Source organism: Callorhinchus milii, unplaced genomic scaffold, assembly GCF_018977255.1.
Source record: "Callorhinchus milii isolate IMCB2004 unplaced genomic scaffold, IMCB_Cmil_1.0 Scaffold4, whole genome shotgun sequence".
NCBI classification, from domain to species: domain Eukaryota; kingdom Metazoa; phylum Chordata; class Chondrichthyes; order Chimaeriformes; family Callorhinchidae; genus Callorhinchus; species Callorhinchus milii.
This window is the reverse complement of record NW_024704745.1, coordinates 10,311,669-10,325,701: the sequence shown is the minus strand read 5'-3', so window position 1 is coordinate 10,325,701 and position 14,033 is coordinate 10,311,669. Positions and strand designations below refer to the sequence as shown.

At 38.3% G+C, this 14,033-nt stretch overlaps 1 protein-coding gene across 1 annotated transcript in view; it reads left to right on the top strand.

Annotated features, from left to right (window-relative positions):
• cblb (Cbl proto-oncogene B, E3 ubiquitin protein ligase) overlaps positions 1–14,033 on the top strand; it is a 109,777-nt gene that overhangs the window by 44,820 nt on the left and 50,924 nt on the right. The window contains exon 2 of the mRNA XM_042334340.1: positions 10,209–10,355. Within this exon, the coding sequence (XP_042190274.1) occupies positions 10,209–10,355 (147 nt within the window). The remainder of the gene's footprint in view (positions 1–10,208; positions 10,356–14,033) is intronic.

Below are 14,033 nucleotides of genomic sequence, written 5' to 3'. Positions count from 1 at the left end.
ATACAATTTGCCTGCCTTTTCTCTATTCAACCTTGATAATAACCCTTACCATCCAAGTATGTATCTACTACTCTCAATACCATTCTCACCAACTCTGAATCAACAGATTTTTAAGGAAGTTAATTCCACAACTCTGAGTAAAGAAATATCTTTTGATTTCATTGTGTAGTCATTCCTCATAGTTCATCACTTCCAACAGTGGGATCATCCCGATTGCCCTCCCTCTGCTCTGCCTCTTGGGCCTTCATTTGCAAGACTAGACTGTGAATGTGCAGCAGAATCCAGGTAACACTAAATCTTTCTGGAGTTGTGTGGCTGCGGATTGGCTCTTGGAACTCCTAGCTGTACTCCCATGTTACCATAACTCCATAATAGACATCATAACGTAGTGTGGGAGAAGTCTGGATCCAGAGTCTCTGTTAGAGCAACAATTCCTCACTACAGGAAAATAATTGTTTATAAGAATAGGCTTGCTTTTCTTTTGTGAGAACTCCCTCCAGACTTCAATTCCTTTTTAAAAATAAACACGGCTCCATCTGTTTTAAATAGGTTTGTAATTTGTGACTGTCTTGCTGGTCACAATAAGCTATTCTTGCATTTCAACCTTATTCTGACTACAGTACAGAATTAACATGAACGACTTTAAACTTATGGAGCGTTCAGTCATGAAACGGGTGTGAATTAGTGAATCTAGTTTCTTTGGTAGAAAGCAAAAACAAAATCAATTGACTTTCTACATAAAATTAAAGAAGCATCAAATCTGCACAATTAGAGCAAGTGGTGTAATTATACTGTATCACCATCCTAAGGGAACAATTTACTGTGAAGGTTCTGAGGTCTTCATTGTGTTGAATGGAATTGTTCCTTATTTGTACCACAATCAGCAAAATCTGGCAATAGATTTGGTTGAGATTATATGGACTTTAGCTTGACTTTACTCGTTTGTCCTTGTGAAGGTCTTCATTCCACTTGAAAGACATGTTAGAATTGCAATTTAAAAAAAGTGAAGTACAGCACCAGACACTCACCTAACACAAAGCTAAGCAGCTTCCTTCTCTTATCCTGCAACTGAGCCCTTTAATTTGAGTTGGGGTGGGGGGGTGGGGTGATGGATAGAGAGGAGGAAATGGTGAGCAGACAGAAACAGGAAGGAAAATATATGCGAGTGCTGCGATTTAACTTGCCTCCTTGGGGGAAGGGCCTTTCCTGCACTCAGCATCTCCCAGGACAGCACTGGCCAAAATGGGAAATGTGCAGCAGGCAGCAGTTTTGAAGATCGAGTTGTAGCCTGTGGAATAATTTGATCCCAGTGAAGTTTAGCAGAACTAATACATCCACAGAAGTCATTCTATTTTTTCATTTGGGATTTGTCGTCATTGTGCCGCCCCACACTCCCCTTCTTATCCCCCACCCCCCTCCAGTTCACAAACATCATCAATCATTTATGGCAGAATACTTTCGAGCAAAAAAATCTGAATTAAAGTAGTAATTCCATGTGTGTTAAACCTAAAGCAGATTCAATGGACGTCAAAGTGTGCTTCGAATTGAAGGTTTAGGGCGGAAGGAACGCAGCAGTGGTTTGGTTTGTTGAATAAACATTTAGTCTCTGGGGAGGGGACTGTATTCTCATAAGTTATCCAAGTGCAAAACCACTAGTTTCTATTCTACATAGCCATTTGTCCTAAAAGTTTAACTGTGCTGGTTTTAGTTATAGTTGAATAAAACATTGGCAGTTGCACTTTTATCCTGAATATACATTATATAGTATTGATTGTTTTGAGGAACAAATTATCATTAGCTGGTTTAACATAACACTTGTTCTGTATGATGATTTCTCAATGACATTTGAATTTTAGGTGTAATTTTTGTTGGTTACTCACTTTCACTATTTTTCCAAACTGGGGCCTGATATGGACTGGAAATGTCACAAGTAACTCAATCTTAAGCACTAAGCAAACGTGGTGCAATTATTATTTGTTATACATATACAATTATATATGTTGAGCTCTTACATTAGTGATTGCGAGTCATAATTTATGGGAGAAAGGAAGCAGAATGGACTGTGGTAAAACTTTTATTTGGACTGAAATCAAATTTCGAAAGCAGTAACTGATAGTTTATAAACTGTTGTGGTAATATTTTAAATTGATCTTACTAGATTGTAATCAAAGTTGTTAACACTCATAACAAAATCTGACAACCTAGAGGTCAAAAATGATCTTTGCATCAATGAATCCTACAGATACCCAGATATATCTCACTCTGACCTCCTGGAATTCCTTTCAGACACCGATCTCGTGTTCGACTTCCTGCAGCAAAAGGAGGTTCCTGGCTCAACATGAAATCAACATCCAGCAGAGGCTGTGAGAGTCAGCATGAGACACAACCTGCAGGATTTATTTTTGTAATTTTCGCACTATAGATCTCCTACACATTAGATACTTTGAGACTTCCCTGCAGATTGAAGTGACTAATCCCTCCCACGCTTCTTGTTTACATCATAGGTCATATTAAACTTGCACTCATTTTGCTTGTTCAGCAGCATCTAATGGTTGGTTACCAAGCTTTCCTAGGCAGTGGGTTTAGTGATACCGCACTCCTTGTGCTCAATCTGTCAGATTTTGTGTATGTTAAACACAGATTATTTGGTCTGTTAATGTCCTGATATGTTTATATTCCACCTAAGGTTCCTTTAGTCAGTTTTAAAGCTTAATACTCTCTCTGGCTGTTTGTCACTGCAATTATACTTGCAGAATTATACTTGATTAATGATGTCTACCCTTGGGTTGGGGGGAAAGCGACTGGGACTTGGTGATGTACTTTCTCTTTAATGGTCATAAATCTTTACATTGGGGATCACGTTCAGTGAGTATTTTAACTTGTGTACACATGCTACTGATCTCTGACCTGACCTTTGAGGCTAGGCTCCTGGCTGTTGCAGAGGCTGAATACTAGTTAAGGGCAGAGATGAGTGGTTATGATTACACCACTGCAAAGCACTATGTGCTGAAAAACAAAAGGTAAATAATGATAGGGCTGGTATAGTGTGCGGTGGGCATGTCTGCCCACGCTCCTGCTTCCAAGGATGAAAGCTGTGGGACTTCAGTATAATCCTCTTTGTTTATTATAATACAGCAATGCTTACAGCACTCACAGAAGGATATAATCTTTGAGGCAGTCAATGAATTAATTCTGTTACACCAGTAGAACCTGTGAACACATCCCACCTGTTCAACATGTTGTGCTCTTTTTCTCCTCAGACATTGTGTTGCAATCTGTCCTCTCACCAGAGCTCTTTTCGGTCTGCTTTATCCAGTTAAACGCTGCTGTGCTTATCTGTTCCATAAATATTCTGTCTGTCGCTCAGCAGGCAATGCTGGAAAACTGCTCTGTCAAAGATTATTCTTATTCAGGACAGTGAGTAGAACTCTGGTGTGAAGCAGACCTCTGACAACTAACAGCTGTGCAATCCAATGAATTGTATGAAAAGCTCATTAAAATAATCTAAAGACCAGTGACAGGACCTCATTATTAGGTGTATCTGCCTTTTTGTCACCAATTCCAAGGTGAGAGTCCCATGAGAACTTAGTAAATTTGGACTAACTTGTGTTTAACTTGTTTTCCCTCTGTTGATGGTGACTTGTCAAAATGGATTTGCTCTTCAAATGTGTTACCAACTAGACACTGGAGTACATATTTAATGCAGTCCAATTTTTATATTGAAAGCTGAATTCAAATGAAAATTTTGTATGAATGTTGCAGCTGTTTTGCTCCATGTAATAATAATAATCCTTGCATTTGATATAGCGCTTTTCACGTCTTCTAGCTGTCTCAAAACGCTTCACAGAATATACTGTAAAGTGAATTGATTGTATATTTGTGGGTGAAACGTGGCAGCCAATTGCGCACAGCAACGTCCCACAAAACAGTCGTGGATTCAAGTGACCAATTTTATTGTTTTTTTTCTTGAGGGATTATTATCAGGCGTGGGGAGTAAGGAAACTTGCCCAAGGTTTCGCCCTGCGAGAATTGAACACAGGTCTCTTGTGAGGCGAGTGCTCTAACCACTGAGCTACAGGACTCCTACAGTAGTAGGATGGAGTAGAACATTTGGGTAGCAGAGGTTTTAATCTGTGGCATGTATCTTTAAGAACCTTTTGATTTGGCTTCATTGCACACTCACATTAAAGCTTTTTCCTTCTGTAATAAGAAATATAAACTAATAAAATAAATGTGCTGACTTGATAGAGGTGCATGGGCATTTTTTGTACACATTTAAGTACAGAAGTGTGCCTTGAAATACACAGTGAGCTAACAACAACCCTGGCTTGTTGTTGCATAAAACAATTCTGGAGAATTTGACTGTTCTAAAGAAACAGTTGTCATATTGGGATCTTATATGAGATGATTTCTATCAGGGCCGATAGGCTGAATGGCCTTCTTCTGTACTCTAAATTCAATAAGGATCCAAATACCTTCTTTTAGGAGCCAGAAATGCATCATGACAACCCAAATTGAATTGAGAAAAGTGTCTGCTTTCCTCATTAGGGAATCCTGTTTAAAATCGCTGCATATTAGACCCTATTTATGTATTTATTGTGAGAAGTGTTTAATATAAGGCGCATCCATCTTCAGGATGATACAGTTAGAAACATGTCAATGTTGAGTTGGCACTTGCAATCCCAATCCATCGTTTTACTGAAAAGGGTTGGGTAGCTCTTCAGATGAGTAAACACTTAAATATAGTATTTTTGTCATGTTAGGAAGTATTTTGTCTTCCTCCAAAGGTTACTATCTCATTTTAATGTCTCTGGTAAGGTTATAATTGCTATTTAAGAAGCCAAGTTCTCTAAAATTGCAAATCCTGCTTCCTCCATCTTCTCTTGTCGAACATTTTAACAATATGATAGTAAAGCAGGATTCTGTAACAAAACACAGTGGTGCACCAATTGCCATTTATAGGACAGTAAACTAATATGCTAAGGATAAAAGCGAAATGCTTTATGTTACCAAGGCAATCACTAATGTGGTCTAATAGGAAGCAAACTGTACGGGTGTCTGCCAGGAGGTGGGTGAGAATGGTCCCTGATATTTTTTCATGTGTTTGACAATTGCTTGCCCTGACAACCCAGACAAGGTGCAGACATTTTGTGGGAGTGAATGTACAGTAGAGTGTTGGAATATCAACCTACATGGGTATGATGGGGGAAAAGACAGGTAAATTAGACTGAAAGGATTACTCTTTGAAAGAACCAGCACAGGCATGATGGGCTGAATAGCCGCCTTCTGTGGTGTCAATTTCTACAGTTCTATAGGACAGTGGATGAATATCACTTGCACCTCCGACAGTGTGGATCATCCCTAGTACTGAACTGCAATCTCAGGTTAGACTGTGAGGTGAAAGTCCCAACATGGGGTTTGAACCCACAAACTTCCGATCTGGAATCGAGAGTGCTCCTAACTGAGCCACACTGGCTCATTTTGTGTTATGCCTAATGCAGACTTCATCTGATTGGAAAAGGCAATATTGAAACTACCACCTTCCAGGTTTATATGAGTCACTCCAAGCAGTGACTTTTTAAAAAAAAAATATTATATGTATTTGGAAACCAATGAGGAAATGCAGTGCAACTTATAAGCATAATGTTCTGGGAAACATAAGTCATATATATACTTATTAGGTAGTGAGAGGTTTTTGTGGCCAGGTTGAGATATACCAGGGTTGCATGTGAATTTAGAATCGTAGACTAGTACAGCACAGATACAGGCCATTTGATCCATCATGCCATTTCTCATAGTTATTTAATTCCACTCTCTTGTTTGCTCTCCAATATTTGCTTCCTAATTATTCTTTAAAACCTATGGTCTCTGGCTTAACAATAGTTTATAACATAACATAATAACATAACATGTAGGAGCAGGAGAAGGCCATTCGTCCCTTCGAGCCCGCCCCGCCATTCAGTCATGGCTGATCTTCTAATCTAACTCCAGCTAATAACCTGACCCTGCCTTATCCCCATATCCCTTAATCCCTTTTGCAATAAGAAATCTATCTCTCAGTCTTGAGTTTGTGTCAGAATTCGCATTCTAACGACCTACCCGCTGTGAAAATAAATACTTTCTAACCTCCCTTTCTGTTAGTGTCTCGAGGCCCTCCTGATTGGCTGCCGTCAGCACCTTCACACCTCAGACGCCTACAGCATCACCATAAATTTTTTTGTTGTCTAAAACTGTGCCTCTCATTACTGATTCTCAGAATTGACATAATATCGTTTGTTGTCATAACCCTTCAGAATCTTGAAGACTTCTATCAGACCATCCCTTAATCTTTTCTGTATATCTCTGTTAGAACGTACAATACCATTTACATTAGCGTTACATATGAAGCATTACATTTGCCTTCATGGTCAAGGCCTTCCTTCTTCCCTTTGCCTGATCCATTGATTTACAACAGAAAATATGAATCAGGAAAACATTCTTGGGATCCATTTTTTTCTGAGAAAGGAATATAGATTTGAGCAAACATTCTTTTCAGATAAATATTCCCATTACCCAGACCCATGGGACTACTGGATTTGCCATTTCCCATTTGTATTGTGGTGCAAAAAATAGATACAAAGTTGTACTGTAGGACTCAAACTGACAACCTTTGACTCAGAGGTGGGAATGCCTGTACTATCAATAGAGGAGTATAATGAGAATACTTGCATATCACATCATCGAGATATCTCAAAGTGCTTCACAGGCTATAATAATAATAATATTCTTTGCATTTGATATAACTCCGTATCACGTCTGAGACATCTCAAAGTGCCACACTGAATATACTGTTAAGTGAATTGACTGTGTATTTTGGGGGCAAAATCCAGCAGCCAAGTTTGCATAGCAGTGTCCCACAAACAGTCATGGAATGAGTGACCAATATTATTTGGGGGATTGTTGGCCAGGACACCGGGAGAAACTCTCTTCTCTTTTCGAATAGTGCCTTGGGATCTTTAACATCCATCGATGGGACCTCGGTTTAACGTTTAATTCGAAGGATGGTACCTCCGAGAATGCAACTTCCCGCCACCCCCACACCCCCTAGCACTGGAGTGTCAGTCCTGACCCCAGGCTTGAACCCACATCCTTGACTCAGAGGCGAGAATGCTACCACTGCTTCAGGCTGACACAGAAAGAGAAATGAGAACCTCTTCAGAAATACTGTGCACTTTACCCCAGTGTTTTTTTAAAAAAAGACAACCAAAGAAATTTTCAGCACAGAAGGAAGCCGTTTGGCCCTTTGTGCCTGTGCTGGCTCTATGAAAGAACCATTTGAGGATTCTGCTCCCCATACGAGAAATAATGCTATATAAAAGGCAGCATTGTAAGAAGTCACTGATCAACAGTTCGGGGGTCTTATAACCCCATTCCCCCAGCAATTGGCTTGTGGAACAATTGCACTGGAGTTCCCACCATTTCATGATGCTATAAGGATATTTTGGGATGGTATTTCAGCATGGCATTTAATTTTACCACAGTACTTCCAGATTTATAATAAATTATAATGCTGGCATTTTATATAGCACTTTACATGCTGGGAGGACGTCTCAAGGTGCTTTTCAGAATTTCCTGTAAAGTGTAGCAATTATTTTATAGTCGAATGCCTATATTTTAAACTGCTCAGGGTTTTACGAGAATTACCATTTATAGTTTTGTTTCTAATCGTATGATTTATAATTCTATTACCCACAAAGATCTTTTGATAAACTGTTAACACTTGTAAAATTGCTAGCGATTTGAATTTCCTAGAATAGGCATTCGAAAACCTGGTTGATTTTCTAAAATATTAATTTCCACAACAATATTCTTGCTTGATCTGCACTGCCTGCCCGTGGTTTCGTTTTCTGGCCTAGAGAACACAGAATCGTTGTCTGGGGAGAACAGAAATACAAAATATAAAAATAAATTACAAAATCCTTCAGCTTCTCAAGGGCCACTCAACATACGCCCCCATTTCCTTTACAATGGCCTTGGGGTTCGTCATGCAGCAGTAAATAAAGGAAGTGACACCACTGCCTGCAAAGGGTCTGAGGCCTACCTATAGAGGCACCCATTTTATTTATCTTCTAGCAGACTGAGTCCTTTGTGTGAATACCTTTCCCAGACACAATGACCAGAAACAAGTTGCGAATCATGGCAGGCGAAGGATCCCATGTGTGCGCAGTTTTCCAACCATTGCGTAAACTGATCCACAATGTAAATGCATCAGTCTCTCAGAATGTGGACCCTAGAGCAGTTTGCAGAATTGCTTCTTGACCATTGGTACTTATAGTATTCAGAATAGTCCTGAAAGCTTTTGGCAAAGGAGGTTAAGCTGTGTTTATGTTGTAAGTTTAGATGCTTCAGTAAAATGCCAGCCGTTTTGGTTAGGTTCAGCTGGTTTACATTGTTGAGTGAATTTAACAAAGCCAGTGGCCCACATAGTTGTTTCAAGGTCCTGCTTGTAATTTTGGTCATCATAGCCATGCTCTGTTGTGCGGGGAAGATCAATATAGGGTGACTATAAAACTCTTATCACTTTTTAACAACAGACTGCTGAATATAGAGGTTTCATTTACACTGTTTACAGTAAACAAACCATTTCCCATGTAGGTGTTAAAAGTTCCTACCACTGTGTTTTACGTATTCAGTATGTCTGGTTTCAGTAGAATATCAATTTCACTGTGCCTTTTTTTGTTAAAATGGTGTGAAGGTTGTCTAAAAGAAGTAAAATGAGGTGATCAGAACACACAGACACACACACATTTTGCTGGAAGAGAGAAAAGAGTCTGTCTGTGAAAAATATTTGATCTGCGACATTCTGAAACTTTGTTCTGAACAACTAGTAAACTTTGTATAATACCTTTTTTTAAAAATTAATTTTGTGCCTTTTGTTTCTTTACACTCTGGTCTGTAAATGCTACTTTCGTAATTTATTTCTGTAGAGTTAAAGAATTAGAATTCAAAAACATTACCCTGAGTGATCATTCATAATTCACCTCATAAAGATTTTCTGATGTCCAATCCTGGTAGGCTGATCTTATCATATACCTTTACCAGCTCAAGAGAAGTTTGTGTGCAGCTGGTAGAGATAGTCACCTTAAGAAGTGTGTGGTTACTGATGTCATTCCAAAACCAGACACCAAAAAATCGATTGAGCTCTTTCTCCTTTTTGGACTATACGACGTGTGGTTTTCTGAACCAGAACCTGCAATAAAGGCGAGGAATTATATTCGCAAACATCACAAATTAGACCCCATATTAATGAATTACGTAAAGAGGACATGCACCAGACGGTTTGCTGGATCTTCTATAAATAAGTCAAATACATTTTGGTACATTTTGCAATTTGCAAGAAATGCTAATTTCTTCAGGCTTTATTTTTTTCAAAAGAATGTTTTTCAAAAGAATCACCTGTTTTTTTCTAGTATATCTTATTGGATCAAATATCTGTTTGATCTTCTAATATTGTATTTTATAAAAAAAATCCAAGTATTGCAGAGCACAGTAATGAGCCGAGAGGGAGTTTATTGCCTTGAGAAAGAGCTGGGAATCCATTGGAATCAATATGTTTACTCCTGTGTGGTAATGAGTTGCAATAAATTGAGGATTTTTTTTGCCTGTATGCCCCTTTTTTTTTATTCGATAATTATTGGTATTTACATTTAAACATTATATCCAATTTCCTGTGCCACTTCCAGGTCTACATACCATTTTAGAGATGTGGGATTATCTCTTTCTTCTTCCTTCTTCTCTCATTACCCAAATCCAACAATTGACACTACTGTATTACTTTTGGAGGTTTGCATTCTTTGACGTTGCTGACAGTTCCTTTGTTCATATTCTGTTGAAACAATGTTTTGCTGTGTCATATGTATCTGTATTTGCCATAGTGTAATGGACTCCAGAAGGTACAGGTATTGTACTTGACTTATAATAATAATAATCCTTGCATTTGATTATTATAAGTTGAGTACAGTACCTGTACATTACCCTATGACACATACAGAAATATACTGACATGATGAAACGTATCAAGTTATCAATAGATATGGAATTGTAGTAGTTTTATAATTTTTCTTTGATTTTAAAAATACAATAATTGTGTTATTGGCTGGTGGGATGGGCATCTGGGATTTTGCGGTGGATAGCAATACCTTCTAACAGAGATTCATTCTTTCTTACAGGCGGAATCTTACAAAGCTGTCACTCATCTTTAGTCACATGCTGGCAGAAATCAAGGCCATCTTCCCCTCTGGCCAGTTTCAGGGGGACAACTTTCGCATCACAAAGGCTGACGCTGCTGAATTTTGGAAACGAGCTTTTGACGACAAGTGAGTGCATCCTTGAAAGCTTTTATTTTTCCTCTCGCCATAGGGTGCGGACTGGTAACTTGAATATGAACAATTAAGGTATAGGATGATACATAGAAACAGGAGGAGGCTGTACAGCCCCTCCGCCCTATTTTATACGATCGTGGTTGATCTAAACCTCAAGTCCAGTAACCTGTGCTTGCACCATACCCCTTAATACCCTGACCCAACAAATATTTATCTATGATTAAGTACAGAAGGTTTCTCTTGAAGGTTTCTCTTCCTTAAATGTTCTGCAGAATTTTATTCAGCCTGGTGCTGCCTTGCTAATTGTACAACACTGCATCCCCGAGCTTCCATGTCCATAATTGTCAGAAAATTATGATTCACAATCTCACCGTTAGCCCTTCTCCAGTGCCGATCGTGACTTTCCTCAGTCAGCAAGCAGAAAAGTTTTTGGCTTCACGCAAAGAAAAGATGGTGGCCTCTGGTTCCTTTAGCATTAGAGATGTAGCATTGGTTTTAAATTTACATGTTCATAATGCATTCATTAGGGTTGTGCCAAAGATGAACCCTCGTCTGACTTATTTCTTGTTGCTGACATCTGCAAAGCCAGGTCACACATTTAACTTCCAGCTTTACAGCTATAGCAAGAGGACCCGAGTTCGATTCCTGGCCGGGGTGAAACTTTAGGCAAGTTTACCTAGCAGTAAGTAGCAACTCGGTTGTTAGTCGATTTGTTTGTAAAAAAAATTAGTCATTCAATCCATGACTGCTTGTAGGACGTTGCTGTGTGCAAATGGCTACCATGTTTAGCCCACAAAATACCTAGTCAATCCACTTAGCAATATATTCTGTGAAGTGCTTTGAGACATATCAATAACGTGATAAGGCATGATATCAAATGCAAGGATTATTATTACTGGTTAGAGTTTTACGAAAGAGAGAAAACTCGAGGTTATCCTGCTAACCACATGGATCATGTGTTTTTCTATAGTCCTGTACATTTCTGTGTTCCTACAGTGCACATGAGCGAATCTGTAACTATTTGAAAGGGTTAAAGCAATCTTTCCATATTGTCATGTACTTACAGTGGCATAAGCCTTGCTATCATGACCCATTATGCTTTGAGCTTCTGGTGGCATCTGACTAATGGCTGAATTAAATGTTCTTTAATTTGGATTTCTATAGGAAAAAGGTTTTAATTTGTTCAGCCTTTAAAGCAAAATCTTTTGGGGTAGTGTTAAGAGGAAGAAAAAAAGTCCTTGTGTGGTAATTTATCTTGCTTCCTTATTCAGTGCATCTAACTGGTTCAAAATTATGGTTATCAACCCAGCAAATCCAGTTGGTAAATATTGCAAAATAAATTCCATGGTATTTAAAAATAAAACGATTTCCTCCGATGTTTGTGCTTTATCCAGTTCTGAAGCTTTTTCTGGGGTGGAGGAAGAGCAATTGGACTTTTTGAGGTTGAAATCAAATCTCATGCCCTTTCCTACCAGTAGAATATCTCAAAACAAGATTTAAGTTATACTGTTGGTTTAATTAGCACAACACAAGGCAGTCTGTGTTCATGGTCAAAAGCAGGATTAGATTGAGGCTGAAGCTGAAGACAATTCAACGCTGTTCAGTTTTAACTATTGGGACTATTAGGTTAAAATGTGATGCGTATTATCTCATCAAATGACTTGTTTAAAATAAGTGGGGTTTAGTAGAGGACATTATATTCTGAAGTACATAATTTGTTCTAATATTTTCAATTCACATTACCAGATTGGTTCTCCAGCATAATTTTATTTTCTAACAGCTGAGTGCAGCAAGTTTCATTTGAGAAACCAATGGTTAATGTACTGTCAGGCATTGGTGGAGTTGTAAAAAAAAAAGGTGTATAATAGTGGTATTATTGGGTGCTTTCTTTAAATAAATCTATATACTTTCACAAAGCTGTTATTTTGAGATCACTGCACAATTAGCTCAATTCTGCAGTAGATCACTACTGCAGAATTGAGCTAATTGTTGAAGAGAAGACCTCTGAATAGTTAGTCTGAATAGTCCCATAGAAATGCAGAAGCAGATGAAAATTGCTTTAAAAGCAGTTTAAATGTAGCAAACTTTCAAAAGCCTGCTGCTTCTTTGAAAACACGATGCAAACTAAATTACTCTTGTTTAAAATTCTCAACCTCTCCCTCACCAACCTTTCTGGGACTTCTTTGCAGAACTGACTGTTTCTGACTGATAATACTAAGGATCTCCCATGGCTACATTCATTCCAGTCCCCAGTTTTGTCCACAAAATACAGTCAATTCACTTTACAGTATATTTTCTGAAGCGCGTTGAGACTTCTTGAAGAAGTGATACCTTGTTTAAAGAAGTGTTAAAGGTTCATCCACACAAGGGAAGAAGGTATTGCAATGTTTGAATGAAAGTAGCTTAGAGCAATTGTGTTTAGCATCCAATCCTTTTGTATCCACCTTATTTCCACCTGTCAAGAAAAAACTTATTCTAACCTATGGATGTTTGAGGTCTTCTCTTCAACAATTTTTTTGAATCATAAGTCCAGTTTTTGTGATGGGAGAATGGATAAAACTTCTTCGATTTCTGACCTTCAAAATGTGGAGTGCTCTTCACTTTACAACAACTTCAGTTTCAGGCAAGCTCCTGTAAATTCAATTTTTTTTACTTAGAGACTATGGTTATGACTCATCACACTCCATTTTTGCATCCGTCTGGATCAAATAAATTCCATAGACTACTTTATGAATCATTTCACTTTTGTTTCATTGCTATCAGTTGGAACCTTCTTTTATTTTCTCAGATTGACTTTTCCGCAGACGATGTTTTCTGTTGGGTGCCTTTCAATTGCTCGTCAGTTGAGAATGATGACATTTAGAAAAGTGTTTGTCTCTGTGGACTCCCAAGTATACATCAACCATTAATAGGCTTAATTATTTACACTTACTGCAGTTGGTATATCATGAACAATTACCAGAGAATCAAGCATATTCAGTGTAGCTAAAAAGTTGTCGCAGTGGATACTTGGTGGCTTAAACATTTGTCTTCCTGGAAAAGTTCCATCATTCCAGCATAGTGGGTTGGTGGACTCAGGGCCTGTATGATGAACTGGAGATTTATTCAACTCGGATACTTTACCACAAAAAGTTATCTGTCCAGCTTTTAAACATGGTTCATTCAGGTGTATCAAAGTGAGGCTCTCTCCAGTTTGCATTGCCAAGTCAACGTTGAAGTATTTTTCTATTTGTGCTATGCAATAGATTATCAAAAAAATATAGTTAAGTCCAAGGATGAGATGTTAAACCGAGGTTCCACTGACCTGTTCAAATGGACGTTAAAGATCCAATGGCACTAATTGAAAAGAAATGAGTGCTTCTCTTGGTGTCCTGACCAACACTCCCCTCAAATAAAACTGGTATTATTATGATGACAGGGGTTTATACTGGTGTCAAACGTAGTGATTTGTACATGGGGGTATGTCATAGTGTAAGAAAGCTGAAGGCTTTATTCTCTCCCTTCAGGTACCATGTCATATCTTCTCCATTCCTTGAGTAATTTTAATTGCCGCTTACTTTTTATCACATTGCCTTAACTGCATTAAGTGAATTCACTAGAAAGAAAAACTTATGAATCAAAGTTTAATGTAGTTATTCACCCTTGGGATTCTGCTGATCCTTGTAAACTGTT